We start from the raw sequence: 15,945 nt of genomic DNA, 5'->3' as shown, positions 1-15,945 counted from the left end.
TGTTTATGTGTCTGTTGTGATGAATGAAAGTGGCCACAAGTGTAAAATGTTGTGTTTAGTGTTGTTTTGTTTTGTCTGTTTATTTGTTATCTCTACATTTTATAATAATACAATTTTTAAAGCCTTATCCATTTTTCAAATTTCAATTAATTTTTTTCAACCTGGTTCAGTCTGGTCAGTTCACAAACTGGCATCTTGCAACTAAAAATCATGTGTTAAAAATTATGTATTAAGCTAGCTTTGTCCTTCTAAGAACATGGCGGAAAGTGTAAGGGATGGCAAACCCCAAATTTCTCAATGGCCATCGGGGATAACTTTTCCCTGGAGAATTTCTGGACTTTGCAGTCACCCAACTTTCCTGCTATGTGTAAGTTCAGGCCTATAGAATATGTATTTATAGCTAAAAAATAGCATCTAGCTTTAAAATAATAACTAAAAAGTTTAACAAAAATCATTTATGTTCAGTTTAAAAGTTTTTGATAAATTGGCGATTGTTAATTATAAAAATTTTTTAAATGCTGAAGTCTAACAAAAAATTTCCGCAGCCTTCCACAGTCCTGTCTTCATCCACTTCAAAAAAGCCTGTCACCCCTCCTGCCAGCCGCCTTTCCTGCAAACCTGTTTCTGACAAACTCCACCTTTAACAATGCTGAATTGAGCACTCTGCCTAGCTGCCTTGGATGCCCACCACTGCCACCAACAACCTCCATGGCAAACAAGTCACGGTCGTGGAACTTTGCTTACTTGAACCATATATGTGCCCGCCTGTTCAACAATCACACATTTGCAATCAAACCATTATTGTTAACAACTCTTCCATCTTCATTGAAGCCCCCAACTCCACTTATTTTGTTTACTCCACTGCATTTTCTCCCCATATTGTTACTGAAATGTTTCTTGCTTATCATAATTATTATGTTTTAGCTTTGTTAAAGCCTACATTAACCATCAAACCTGTTGGTCCGGTTTCCACCTTGAACCTCATCCTGCAAATGGTCAATGCCTCTGCCCAAGCGCTCTCCAACACCAGCTATGAACACTGTTGAATCTGCAATTCACCGGTTTCGCCGTTTTATAAAAGCATCACAACGTTTAAATCTCCTATCTACACCAATGACTCTGAACTTCTTCTCTGGGAAGTTCAGCCTCAGCGTCATTAACTCACTGTTGGGCAAGTTGTAAGCTACGGACTCTGCCTTCTGGCCCATCCTCCTCCTCTCAAGTTATTTTAAATATTATAAATGCCTCTGCTCTAGCCCTCACAGACCCATATTATAATAGTTCTTCAAAATCGTCGTGCTCTATATTTTGCCCTTATGTAAGAGGGGGGAGTCTGTGTAGCCCTTAAGGAACAATGTTGTATTTTCAAAGATAAACCTGGATTAGTTAGGAATAGCGTTCAACACATTGGTGATGGTATAAAAGACTTCCAAAAACATTTTGATGAAGAACAAGGTTGGTAACAGGGTTGGTTTTTCTCTTCTCCTTGGATACATACATTACTGTCCACTATTTTGGGCCCTCTTATTAGCCTCATGCTGCTCCTTTCCTTTGACCCATGGGCTTTCCGCAAACTTACTGCCCTTGTTAAAAACCAGGTAGATGAGACGGCAAAAACCTCTGTTCAAGTTCACTACCAACAGTTAACCCAACGTGACTCCTGTGAAAACTTGGCTTTTGTCACCAAGCCGCCCTTCCAGCCACTAAGTTTTCAGGAGATAGAGCGCATAGCTAACAAACGGAGCTCGCTCCGGTACTTGTGCTCTCGGCTGTGGAGACACCTACGACGGGATTAGCAAGGTCCCAGTTAGGACACGGCCCTAAAAGGCTACAAAACATAATTCGAATCTCTGTGCACACCCACGGTGCCTGTAGCCATCTTTTAAATGCGGCTTTGGCCGTGTCCAACCTGGTCAAACCTTGTAGCCTAAGACATGGTTCTTCCACCCGCTCACGACTTTCCTTCTTTTATTAGAAGAGAAAGGGGGAGATGTTGGGGACTGTGACTTGTTTGAGGCCATTTTGCTGTTCTTTCTGCCATAATCCAGCCTTTCACCTAAAGGCTACATGCAGTCTTGCTGTAAATTCTTGGGCCAAAGAGAAAGGAATGTGCAGCTGCAGGAGATAATTAATCTTGTAGCCCGGAGGAGAGCAACACGGCCCAGTACCATTCCCAGAAATGAGGTCTTACTCCCTCAACTACATTCCGGAGTCAACAAGGCAGTTATTATGTGTATATGTTACATTGTCTGTACAAAATTATTTCTGTAAGAACATTGCCCCCACCTTATATCTGTTAAAAAGTTTAGAAATGCAGCTAGAAGGTCACAAGATGTTTCCATGGATACTGCAAGAAGTATTGCCCACTTGCCTTATTTGGAATAATGAAGTAATTTTCATGCCAAAAGAATGATTGACATTGCCTTTTGCCTGCCTCCTTCACCTTCCCTATTTAAAGAGGTGCTCAATAAACGCCTTTGAGCAGTGAGACATTGCCTTGGGTCTTTATTATTAACCTCTCTCAGATTTTTTACAGTGTGGTTGTGCTTCTACTCAGCAAAATAGAAGTGCGGTCGTCTGAGAAGCCTTCCCAGCTAATTCCTGCTGGCCGGGCCCCCCTGGGGGGCTTCAGGACCCCGCAGTCCCTTGAACTTGCCAGGAGCAATTTCTGAGCACAAAGCCAGGAGGAACCTCTGAGTGCTACCGGATATGACTCAAAAACCAAACAAAAAAAAGTTACAATATCCAAGACTATCTCTCTAGTAGACCATAATTTTGTTTAAAGTACATTTGTTAAACAATGTATTAAATGCATCAAATTTTAACATGAATTTTTATCTTATTTCTGATCTCTAAGTTCATACTTGATTCTAATTAATAAACTGACTTGGAAGTATCTCATAAGCAATTTATATATTAAAAATATATAAATATATATAATATATAAATATATAAAATAAAATGTAAATTAAGTTTCTGCCAAATAGTAAGAAAAAAGCCCATTATAAAGAAAAATACAATGAAACAATGAAACAATGCAACAAGTAAACAATGAAAACCTCTGGACCTTGAATTACACTGCTGAGTACCAAATTCTATTGTAAGTACAGAAGAAATGACACAGACACAGGTGAACAGTAGAAAATTCAACTGAATTTTCTATCATGATTTCTATCATTTCTATCATGATGGGTGGTGATGCAATAAATTTTTTACATACATAGAATCTAATTTGATACTTGCTATCTTATGAACCTATTATAAAATTAAAGTGAGAAAAAATTAGTTCATTACAGTGATTTTCTTGATAATGCATGCTATTACTGTAAAGTTTAAAGTGCTCACTTGTTCTCTTTCATTCCCCCAAGAAACCTACTTTTCACAGAAGTCATTCAGAACACCCCAATAATCTTCTGGAACCACAAACCATTCACAATCACCAGGTCCAATATTTATGTTAACAGAACAGAAGTTGTTTTTTTCTTGGTGACCTAAAATGGAAAAAAATTAGTTGTCATATTAGAAATCAATGGGGAAAATAAGCCTTTATCATGATAACTTAAAAAAGTTAAATATAAATGTTTATAGCAATAAGCATCATGGGTTAACAATAAGACTACCTAATAGCATTATTAGGTATACTTGATATTGAAAGCTATTAAAAATGAGTAAGATACATATTTTCTGCAGGTAAACTTCAACCAGTTAAGTACCCCATCTACATGTAAACCATGCACTTCAGCAAAATCTGTAAAAGATGCCTAAATATAAGCCCAGCTACATACACATAGGCACACATCTTGTAAAACAGAAAAAATACTCAACATAGACTCTTCCTTCTCAGTATAAAAATTATGATATGATACATTTTTTTTTGTTTCTTTTTTTGGGTCATATCCAACAGCGCTCAGAGGTTCTCCTGGCTCTATGCTCAGAAAATGCTCATGGAGGCTCAGGGAACCATTTAGGATGCCAGGATTCAAACCACTGATCTTCTGCATGCAAGGCAAACACCTTACCTCCACACTATCTCTCCGGCCCTGTTATAACATAATTTATTTATTCCCCTACTATGTTTCTTTATATCCTACATATATTAGTAAGATAACACTTAATACTAACTACCATTTTTTACTTTTTAAAGGCAAATAACAAATGAAATAACAAAAGAAGTTCAGATTTTTAGGTATGTAAAAGGCTTTAACTATCCTTCTACTGCTTTGCTTTGTAAATGACAATGGGTGACTGCTCTTTAGCTCCCTTAAACCACCCATAGGTTGCAGACTGCCTATAAACCCCCAAATCAAGCAGATTTGCGACAATTTCACTTCTTCAACCCAAAATCTCTGTGTTCTTTGTTTTGATATTTTTCCTCAAATACCTACTAAATTATCCTCTATGCAAATAAAATTATTAGATATTTACCTATGTAAATAGTGAAATAATATCATTGATTAATAGATCATAAAGTCTAACAGTTGCTGAAATATAAAGACTGAGATAATTGGGAATTTAAAACTCAAGTCACAGGGGCTGCAGTGATACAGCACAGTGGTTGGGCATTTGCTTTGCACACTGCTGACCAAGAAGAGACCTGGGATCCATCCTGAACATCCCATGTGATCCCCTGAGCCAGGAGCAATTTCTGAGTTGCATAGCCAGGAGTAACCCCTGAGCATCATCAGTGTGGCCCCAAACCCCCCCCCCAAAAAAACAAAAACAAACAACCCCCCCCAAAAAATAACAAAAAAAACCCCTTAAATCACAGAACCCCAAAATCTTAAAAAAACATGATCTGGCAGACCCAGGGAGTAGTCTTGATAGATCAGTAAGTACAAATAAAGCCTCAAGAATCATTGATGAACAGTTTAATTGATGTTCCATGGAAATAAGACAATCACAGGAAAAATAATTTAACCAAGTGAAAATTGAACTAATAACTAATAAAGTTTATCAAAGAGTTCATAATATGAAACTGAGGGAGTTTAAAATATACAATATCAAGGCTCAGTCACAAAATTCAACATGTGGAGAATTTTATCAGTGATATTCAACACAGACCATCACCAATAATGAAATGAGAATGAATAAACATAAACAACTGTAAAAATATGTAGGAATAATCTCTGAATTATAGAAATATCAGAAGGAGAGGAAAAGGAGGAAAAGGAGAAGGAAAGAACAGGTGGCAGAGGAAAGAGCCATTAAGAACTGTAGATTAATAATATTAAATATATAGTATAAAGTCCACGTTTGGTAATGCTGCCCCAGGCACTGTGTTTTTAACCCCTCAGGTGAATGGGTCTAATAAAGGGCAAAATAGTAAAATCAAAAAACAAAGACTACTTGAAGGAGCAAAAGAAAAATGCCTTCAAATATAAGGTAAACAACATAAAAAAAATCACAATTTATCTCCCATATATTATATAAGTAAAAAAGAGTGTTACTGGTGAAGGATGGTAAAAGGTCTCTTGCTTATGAGGCTGAAAGTGATTTTTCCCCCCTCAGGTATTGTGTAAAGTAAGACATTCCCATCAATAAACTTAGATCAAAATCCCAAAAGAGCTCTAAAAATTATCAAGGAGCCACAACTTGGGTCAGCAATATAATGCTGAGAGCAAATTCATAAAACCTAGATTTGACATCCAGACAAGAAACAGAAAAACAAATAAAGTAACAACATGTTGATTATAAAATGCAGATGAGTAATTTTCCTCCAAAAGCTTTTAACCAGATTTCAAAAATCAACAAAACTGGGAATTTTAGTAAATTACCAAAAATCACACAAAAAACCAAAAACAAAATCCCAAAACACCACAGCCAGAGCAATAGTACAGCAGGTGAGGTGCTTCCCAAGCACAGGCTTAAACCCTAAGCACTGCTAGATGATCCCAAAAAACTGTGATAAAACAACAAAAGAGAGATTATATGCTTAATACACCATAAATAAGCACTGATTTCAAATTGTAGTTGGGGCTAAGCAGAAGTGAAAACAAAGAGAGAGATGCTTAGAATATTGATCTGTATATAAAATAATTATTAGGTATTTGTAAAATAAATATCCAGGTTGTGAGATCATCTCAAGCAATAAATTTTCCTCCAAGGGGATAAGGCCGAAGAAGAAGGGCACCTGAGCTACACAGAACTACAAAGGCCAGAGAGTAGGTGCTTTTTACCCTAGTTTTAACTAGACTTCCATGTTTACTTCTGTAAGTCTATTCACACAGAGCATCTAAAAGAAAATGAACTGTTTGATCAGAGTTTTGGTATTTTGATGTGAATTTTACCAAGCCTGCTCCTCAAAAAAGTAATGTTTTTCCTGAAATCAGACTGTTTAAAACTTCATTGGTTATTCCTGCTACACACTATTACTTAAAACAACCTTCTCCAGTAAATTGTTAATTTTTCTATGTAGGTATTTACAAATAAAATAAGTAAAAGATTGTCACCCCAACCCCCCATTTCTGAGAGGGGTCTTTGGTAGGTAACAAAAGGATTGGCTGAGTGTTGTAAAGGGATTGATAGTAGAGATTCAGCAAGAGAGATGCAGGAGTGCTGACAGGATGGAGAGTTATGAAAGACAAATTTAAGTGCAGGGCTGACTATGAAGCCAGCGTAAAAAGCTTAAGAATAAGAGCCACACATGGTAGCTAGGGCACTGAATAAAGCTTCATGTCTCCTCAAACCTGACGGTCTATGGATCATTACCTCGAGGCTACCCTGAACCCTCAGACCCGCAGTTGAAGGCATGTGGCCTGGGCTAGAGGAGAAAGGCCCTTCCATCCATCTTACCATCATTCAGCCCCATCCAGCACTCTATTATTAACATGTTATTCAACGAAAGGTAACTTGTGGAAAAAGGCAAATACTATCAGGTTTATTGTAAGAATAATTACAAGTCTGAGAGACAGGCTAAAGAGAAGGAATATAACTTCCATGTAGGAGCCAAAATGATTCCCAGCACTTCAGCTTTCTGACTAGAAGAGTCAAAAGTGACAACCAGAAATAGGGTAACTCTTTTCCAAACAAAGAAAAACTCTATGCTTACATAAGAATTTAAAATTTTATATTTTTAATTATAATGGGATAAGAAGATAATATACACACATTTTAAGTTTAACTTTTCTATTATACACAATATACCAGCACACAAAAATTACCTGGTGTTCGACTCCCTGGAACTTTCATATATAGTTGAACTGTATTCATTCCTAGTATGCTATGACCAATGTGACTTAAAAGATTTCCTGCTGATACAACACGCACAAAAGCAGGAAGTTTGGTCAGTTCATGAAGTTGCAACCTCCACCTGAAATAAAAGAAATAAAAATGTGCAAACTTGTCTGGATATTTATGATATTTAAGCATGGAACTATTCTTTTTTTTTTTTTTTTGGTTTTTGTGCCACACCCGGTGACGCTCAGGGGTTACTCCTGGCTATGCGCTCAGAAGTCGCTCCTGGCTTGGGGGACCATATGGGACACCGGGGGATCAAACCGCGGTCCGTCCAAGGCTAGCGCAGGCAAGGCAGGCACCTTACCTTTAGCGCCACCACCCGGCCCCAATCATGGAACTATTCTTAATAAAGAACTACAAAAACATTTAAGTAAAAAAAGTAATAATCTAGAATTGGACCCTAAAATAAAAATCACAAGACATTCCTGAAAAATTGTAATGATTTTATAAATGAGAATTTTAGAAAGAATCAGGGCAGACAAACTCTGGAAACAACCAAAATACACTTCAACAGATGAATGGCTAAAGAAACTGGTCCATATACACAATGGAATATTATGCAGCCATCAGGAGTGATGAAGTCATGAAGTTTTCTTATACATGGATGTAACGGAATCTATTATGCTAAGTGAAATAAGTCAGAGAGAGAGAGAGAGAGAGAAAGAGAGAGAGAGTAGATTAGTCTCACTCATCTATGGGTTTTCATGACATGAAGCTCAACACAAAGTGATGAGTGCAATTAGAGAAATAACTACATTGAGAACTATCATAACAATGTGAATGAATGAGGGAAGTAGAAAGCCTGTCTAGAATACAGGCAGGGGTGGGGTGGGTAGGAGGGAGATTTGGAACATTGGTGATGGAAAAGTTGCACTGGTGAAGGGGGTGAGGGTATTCTTTACATGACCGAAACCCAATTACAATCATATTTGTAATCATGGTGTTTAAATAAAGATATTAATGCAAAAATAAAAAAATATGATGCTCACCACAAAGAGTGGTGAGCACAGTTAAAGAAATATCTATGCTGAGAACTATAATAATGTCAGTGAGGGAGCATGTAGAAAGCATGACTTGAAAACAGGCGGAGGGTGAGGAGAGAAGAGATGGAGGCATTGATGATGGGAAGGTTGCACAGTGAGGGGGTTTTTCTTGTTGACTGAAACCCAACTATAATTATGTTTGTAATCACATTGCTTAAATAAATTATTAAAAAAACAATTATTTCTAAACATTTATTTTTTTATTTTTTTATTTATTTATTTTTTTGGGTCACACCCGGCAGCGCTCAGGGATTACTCCTGGCTCCATGCTCAGAAATTGTTCCTGGCAGGCTCAGGGGACCATATGGGATGCTGGGATTCGAACCAGTTACCTTCTGCATGAAAGGCAAATGCCTTACCTCCATGCTATCTCTCCAGCCCCTAACTAACAGGTTCTTTTTTTCTTTTTTTTTTTGATTTTTTGGGCCACACCCGGTAATGCTCAGGGGTTACTCCTGGCTATGTGATCAGAAGTTGCTCCTGGCTTGGGGGACCATATGGGACACCGGGGGATCGAACCGCGGTCCGTCCAAGGCTAGCGCAGGCAAGGCAGGCACCTTACCTTTAGCGCCACCGCCCGGCCCCCAACATTTATTTTTGACTTGAACTTTCCTATAGTTATTTCCCCTGTAATTGTAGGCACTAAAATGATAAGTATCCTAATAAATTTCATGAAGATACAATAGTTATATCATATTTCTAAGAGTGACAAAATAAACAGAACAAATGATTAGGCAGAAAAAGCATTGGAGATGTCTCCTAAAGAGGTGAGCAATTTATGGGGCTAGAGAGATAGCATGAGGTAAGGCAATTGCCTTGCATGCAGAAGGATGGTGCTTCAAATCCTGTCATCCCATATGTCCTCAAGCCTGCCAGGAGCGATTTCTGAGCATAGAGCCAAAAGAGCGCTGTAGGGCTGTAGGGTGTGATCCAAAAAACAAAAACAAAAACAAATAAAACCCCCAAAAAACAGAGGTGAGCAATTTATATTTCATGCAACAATGCGTACTTTTATGAATCAATGTGCCTAATTGAATTCTACATTATGTGAACCTAAACTTTTCTTCAAGCCACTGATTGGAAATATAGTATTGTCCTACTTTAAAGATCAAGACACTATCCTGAACTATAACTACTGAACAATGAATAACAAGGCAAATAAATTATCAAGCTCCAGAAGCCCAGCTTCTGTAATGAAGTCCTTGTTACTTTTCAAAAGTGATTCTGGGGAAATGCAGAATGGGAAACAACAATTTCATTGATGAGAAATGAAAATTGTTCTCACATACCTAGGATGAAAATTTATGAGAGGAGCAAAAAAAATTATATACTATGTAATGTATGTATTCCAGGGGGAACAGTAACAATGAAAAACAAAATTTTATTTTGTGATCAAAATTTTATAAGAATGAGTCAAAGTTTTTCATTTTAATAAAGTCTTCCAACACTCAGAAAAAGAGAAAAAAAATGAGGGCAGAGAGAAACACATCAAGGCAGACAGGAAGAAAACAAGGAAGAAAAGTGGGGGACAGGAGTTGGGGTCTGGATTGTAATGAAGGGGAATGGTATTCCTATATATTCAAACCACAATTCTACAGAATTGAAAAAAACAAGATAAAAATTACAACCAACTAAGTTTTTTGGTGGGAGGGGGTCCCATATTTAATGGTGCTTAGGGCTCTGTGCTAAGAAATCACTCCTGGTAGGTTCTTGGGACCTAATAGTATGCCAGTGATTGAACCCATAACCACATGAAAGGCAAATACCAGCTGTGCTATTTCTCCCACATCCACCAACAATCTTTATATTGTGCCTGTCAATGGGGTAAGTTACATGGGTGGGAAGAAAAAGTTCTAACTTCCTCAACTATCAATAACTTTGTAAAATATTGTTCTTAAAAATTGTTAGGATATTCAGTTTTAATTCAGTTATTTAAAAATTCTTCAAATCTAAATCTCTAAATAAATTAATTTAGTCCTTAATAAGAAAAAATCTAAACAGTCTAGAAATAATTCCATAATCACAGTCATTAGTTAATATGCCAAGCTTAAATTTAAAAAAAGAATTAACTTGGGTTTGAATTTTGCAACAAATGATTATAATACCCATGCTAAGAAAGAGTGCATAGCCAGATGTACACACCATCAAAAACAAAACAAACAATAAAAAGATAATAGGAGGAGTAGAAAGAAGAGTGAAGAGGGGAAAGAGATGGGGAAAAGAAGAAGAGGAAGGAGGAACAGCAGAAGCAGAGACAGTTTTTCAGAGTGAAGAACAAACATTCATTCTTAAATCTCTGCTACCTTTAAGTTTTCTCAAAAAACAAGTTACTAATTTGTTGGGGGAAAAGATGCAGAGCAACATGAGTAACATATAGCTAATATGTTAGTAACATGTTTTTGACAAATATTTATTAAACCATTTTTGTTGCAGTATCAGAATTTACAAATACTGCTATAAATATATATTCCACCACTATCTCCATCATTAGAATAACTGTTATCTTGTGCTCGCTTTGGCAGCACATATACTAAAATTGGCAGCACATATACTAAAACTGGAACAATACAGAAATTAGCATGGCCCCTGTGGAAGGATGACATGTAAATCCGTGAAGCGTTCTAAATTAAAAAAAAAAAAAAAGAATAACTGTTTTCTCTATCTCAAAAATACCTTCAAGACAACTCTCTTCCATGGGAATTAAACTCTATTGACAAAATCTCTAGTTTCCATGACTACATATTCATTGCTTCATCACTGTTTTAATATCTCACATGATTTTTTATATCTATTATAAAGTTGGTGATAACTAACCACTATCTATAGATGATTGAGGATAAACTATATAAATTTTCTTCCCACAAGAAACTGTTTATCTTTTTGTAGGTATACAAAATTAAAAAACTCTCCAGAACCTACCAGAGATGATCCCTGACCCAGGATTAAGCCTTTAAAACCACTGGGTGTGGCACAAGAACAAAACAAAATAAAAATATATACTTATGTTAGAAAATACATCATAGACAATCATAAGTATTGGCACAAATAAATAAAAATTGTAATAAAAGTTCATGTAGATGCAGTCACCTAAAGTTATAAAGCATTTCAAATAAATAAGATATTAACTTAATACTTAAGAAAAGTATAAGTCCCCCAAACCAAAGAAATTATTTTTGAATAGAGATAAGGAACTAAAATCAAGTCAATTTCCAAACCTATACTCCTCCTTCTAATTCAGTTATAGAATTGTAGGACTTAACTGTAACACTTACATTTTATCATCAGAGAGGTCAATGTTGGTCCCAAATTTTATAGTTTTAAATGGTGCTTTTCTTCTCGTTCCAGAACTTAAATTTAAAAAAGGAAATTAATATAAACTCTGAAGGTTTTAGACAAAAATGCTAAGTAAATACTGAAAATTACGTACATATCTGAAGATGCAGACTCATAATCTGGAGATTCTTTATGTTGCACTCTTTTCTCACTTTCTTCCTACAGATTAAGTGAACACAGTCTTTCTATTACGGGTTATAAACTCCATATATAAGCAAAGTAAATATTCATATTTACACGAACTCTGATTATATCTGAAAACTAAATTTCTTTGGGCACATTCACAAAACTTACTACAATAAATCAAGAGAAGATTAAATAGCCTAGGATTCAATATTCCTCATTAATCACAAAAAAAGTAATGTAAAACTAAAGTAATCTGGAGCCATAGCAACAGTATTATAGGGAGCTTGTTTTTTACACAGCTGAACTGGATTGATCTTTGGTACTCCTTGACACCCAATCCCAAAAGAAGGCATCAGAGATCCCTATGTCCATAACCAGGAATAAGGCAGTGCACTGCTAGGTTGACCTAAAAACAGAATACTAAAAATGCAACCATTCAATTGAAGAAACAAACATTATTCTAAATAATCTATGGATCACATCTTCTAAGTGGTTATAGTGGATTGGGGTGACTTTAAAAGCCTAAAGCACAAACCAGACCTCCCATTCCTTCCACAAATTTTGCCTTGGGGGCTTTCAGTTAGTACAATGAGTAAGGGACTTACTTGCTTTATAGGAATCCTGGGAATACTTGGTTCCCAGTATCCATAAGATCACCAATAACCATAATAACAAAGAACACGCATGTCAGAGCCAGGAATAAACCCCGTGTATCACTAGGTATGGCACTGAAAATATTAACAATTAAAACTGCTTTCTTTTGAAGCCAAGAACATTCAGTTGTGCTCAGGACTTAATACTGGCATAAGTTCAGATATTTTACTGGGTATCAAACCTGGTTTAGTTGCAAGCAAGACAAAAATGCTTTATCAATTTTACTTCACCTCTACTACTTTACAATGCTCACAATCATGGTTTATGAAGTATGTAGTTATATACACAGTTGTGCAATACCTCCTACAAATTTCAAAACCAGGAGTATGACAAAGTTGCCTCACCAACTAAATGAGTAAAAACACCAACCAGCTCAGTATATCTTCAGTGATGTTACTAACATCACCATAAAATATAAAAATCATCACAAATTGCTTCTTACTGGCCTATTTTCTTATAAATCCACTTTGTTGTGAATGAATATGAAGTAAAGTTATGTGCCTCTAAGAAAACAAGATTGGGTATGGGAGGGAAAAATCAATTGGTAGCATTGCTATTTGAACACTATATACCTGAAACAACTATATGTGAGTTCTGTAAATCATTATAATAATAACAATTGTTATAATATTATTATAATTATAATATATATAATTATATATAATTATATATATTATAATTATATTATATTATAATTATATATTATAATATATATTATAATTATAATAATATTATAAATTTATTATATAAATAAATATGTTTATATATAATGTAATAAATATATATTATATAACTATATAAAATATATAATATGTCGTTATATAATTACATATAATATAATTTTAATAATAAAATTTAATAATAAAAAAGCACACATATAAGAATTTCCTGCAGTTGGGTTTGGAAACAAAGTACAGTAACTAAGGAGCTTGCCTTGCATGTAGCCACATTTTAAAGGCAAACAATTATGAATTTATATTCTCAGTATTTAAATATTTTATGCAAACTTTCTTCTTGGGAGTTATTATAGCTAATATGCTTGCTAAAATATAAATGGGAATAGTACATGGCCAATCAAGGACAGATCTTGGTTTGATCCCTGCCGTCCCAAATAGTCCACCAAGCCAGGTGCAATTTCTGAGCATATAGCCAGGAATAACTCCTAAGCATCACCAGGTGTGAACCCCAAAACAGACCCACGACTGTTTATTTTCCCCACTTTTTATCATTTCTTCTCTTGGTGAACTGTTCAATAAGAAATTTTGCTGAGAGTCCCTCAGTTTAATGCTTATGTTTAAACCAAGTCACGGGGACTGTTGGAGTTGTTCTTACGGTCCCCATATGCACTGATAATACCATGTGGCATTATTCCTTGTTTGCATAGGCATATTAAAATGGAAAATACTATACATACAAATAGTTCTTATCTAATAGAGATAGGAACACACAAATCTTGTAGTGCAATGGGACCTTACACCTTGAACATTGACATTATGACCTGACACAGGCCTCAGAACCCTGAACCAGAAAAGCCGTCTATGAAACATCCAAAGTTGTCTATGACATCACCTGGAATCAATCATCTACCAGGGAAGACCCTACTGCTGCTCTGACATCGATCTACTCGAGTCTTCCCTTAACACTGAGAAGACTTAAACAACAACGACCTAAGTACTGGGCAGGGCATTGCCCTTTAACTGTGAGTTGAAATTAGAGGACGCTCCACACCATTCTGACTTTAATGTAGGATATCCAGATTCCAGGATTTTCAATACAGAAACAGGATACCAACAACAGAGACTGTGTGAAAAATAAAACTGTATTGGTACTACAGAAATGACCTGGATTAGATAAACTAGTTTGCCTGGAGCCTAGAGTTGGTCTTATGTCAGGAAACTACAGGGGTAGGGTCTCGCTTTTCCTTTCCATGTCCCCCATACTTTGGTGGGCCTATCCAAACAATAATTGCCAGTCTAACACCATTTTTACTGTGCTCCTTTGACTCTAAACCTTAAAAAAAAACACAAACTTTTGAGGTTTAGTTAAACTAATATGCATGTGCATAGAAATGTAAAAACTACTATGTCTTCAAGTTTAAGGAGTTACATAAATTTTATGGCTTTAGATTGCTTTGATTACTGCTAAGAAGTTTTATAATGTACAACAATCTGGGGTCTTGAGGGAAGAGTAATTGTACATGGGTTCTGTTTTATCTTTCTTTGTAAGTTTAAAATTAAGGTGTCAGCAGGGGGATTTCTTCTGAGAACTCTGTTTTTGGGTGATTGTCCTTCCACTGTAACTTTACCTTGTCCTCTTTCTTTGCATCATTGTTCACATAATTAAAAATAGGAAAAATTGTGAGTGCTGCCTGTGTGTGTCTGTCTACTGTCCTCTTGCGTGAACCTCTTGGGAGTGGCCAAAAAGAGGCTCCTGAAAACTTGTTCTCCTAGAGGCCAATTCTAGGGCGGAACGCCAAGGAACTGCTCCATAACGTGAAAGCCGGCTATAAGCAGTATTTTGCAGAAGTAGGTCCCTTGTTTGTGATGTCGGGCTGTGAAAATCCACGAAACTATGCCTGTCCAGTGGGGCCCGACTGTGAAAAATTGTGAGTGCTGCCTGTGTGTGTCTGTCTACTGTCCTCTTGCGTGAACCTCTTGGGAGTGGGCTGAAAAGAGGCTTCAGAAGAGCACTTAGCTCCCCATAACTATGTGACCCTGTGCTCTTTCTAAGAAAAGAACACCATCACAAGAAGAAAAAATCACACTAAGAACTGTGCTGGATCACTGAAGCCCAGCATTTCTCTCTGGATTGTCTTCTCTGCTGCGTGATCAGGCCTAAGATTTGATCCTGTGTGAGGCTTCACCCACGGAGGACTCCCTTCCCTTGGAGGCTAGTCTACCCATCCAGAAAGGGCGGAACCAGAGGAGTGTGCCTGCCTGCATTATTTAGCCAATGAATACCACCACAACACGTAGAAAAACCCACAATACAAGTGTGACAATGGGGAAACAACGCAGGCCAGCATCAGACATAGAGAATGAAGATGACAATTCTGAGGACCAGATAATGACCAACTAACTAATCAACCTCTCAGATAAGGACTTTATACTAGTAATATGGAAGATGCTCAAAGAACTCAAGAAACCATGGATCGAGTTGAACAGAACACTAATAAGAACCAAGAAAATATGAAGACATAAATCACAAAACTCCAAACTGAAACAACATGTCAACTAACAGGACTGAAAAACTCAGTAAACGAAGTGAATGACAAAATGGATAAGCTCTGTGACAGGGTATCAGAAGCTGAGAATAGACATGGTGCTGTGGAAGATGAGATAAATAACAATTCCATGCAGCGAGAGAGATTGGAAAAAAAACTTAAAGCAAATGAACAGACAACGGAAAAATTAGTCAAAGAATGAGAATAAATAAAAATAGAAGTCTATGATAAGTTCAACAGAAAAATGTAAGAATCATTGGAGTCCCAGAGACCCAGGAAGGAAATTTCCAGGAAGAATCAATGGTCAAGAACATAATTAAAGAGAAACTT

The 15,945-nt window shown here is 36.4% G+C and overlaps 1 protein-coding gene and 1 non-coding gene across 2 annotated transcripts in view; one reads left to right on the top strand and one right to left on the bottom strand.

The window, feature by feature from the left end:
• The window catches only part of LOC126000414 (lysine-specific demethylase 6A-like), a 199,751-nt gene that overhangs the window by 42,796 nt on the left and 141,010 nt on the right, over positions 1-15,945 (bottom strand). The window contains 4 exon segments of the mRNA XM_049767715.1: positions 3,377-3,491; positions 7,161-7,309; positions 11,552-11,626; positions 11,707-11,771. Of these exon segments, the coding sequence (XP_049623672.1) occupies positions 3,377-3,491; positions 7,161-7,309; positions 11,552-11,626; positions 11,707-11,771 (404 nt within the window).
• On the top strand, positions 10,807-10,910 carry LOC126000432 (U6 spliceosomal RNA). Its single transcript, XR_007492745.1, has one exon. It is a non-coding gene; the product is annotated as a U6 spliceosomal RNA (small nuclear RNA).

This window comes from Suncus etruscus, chromosome Y (genome assembly GCF_024139225.1).
Source record: "Suncus etruscus isolate mSunEtr1 chromosome Y, mSunEtr1.pri.cur, whole genome shotgun sequence".
NCBI lineage: Eukaryota > Metazoa > Chordata > Mammalia > Eulipotyphla > Soricidae > Suncus > Suncus etruscus.
The sequence above is the reverse complement of the archived record's forward strand: the minus strand, read 5'-3'. Positions and strand labels throughout refer to the sequence as shown.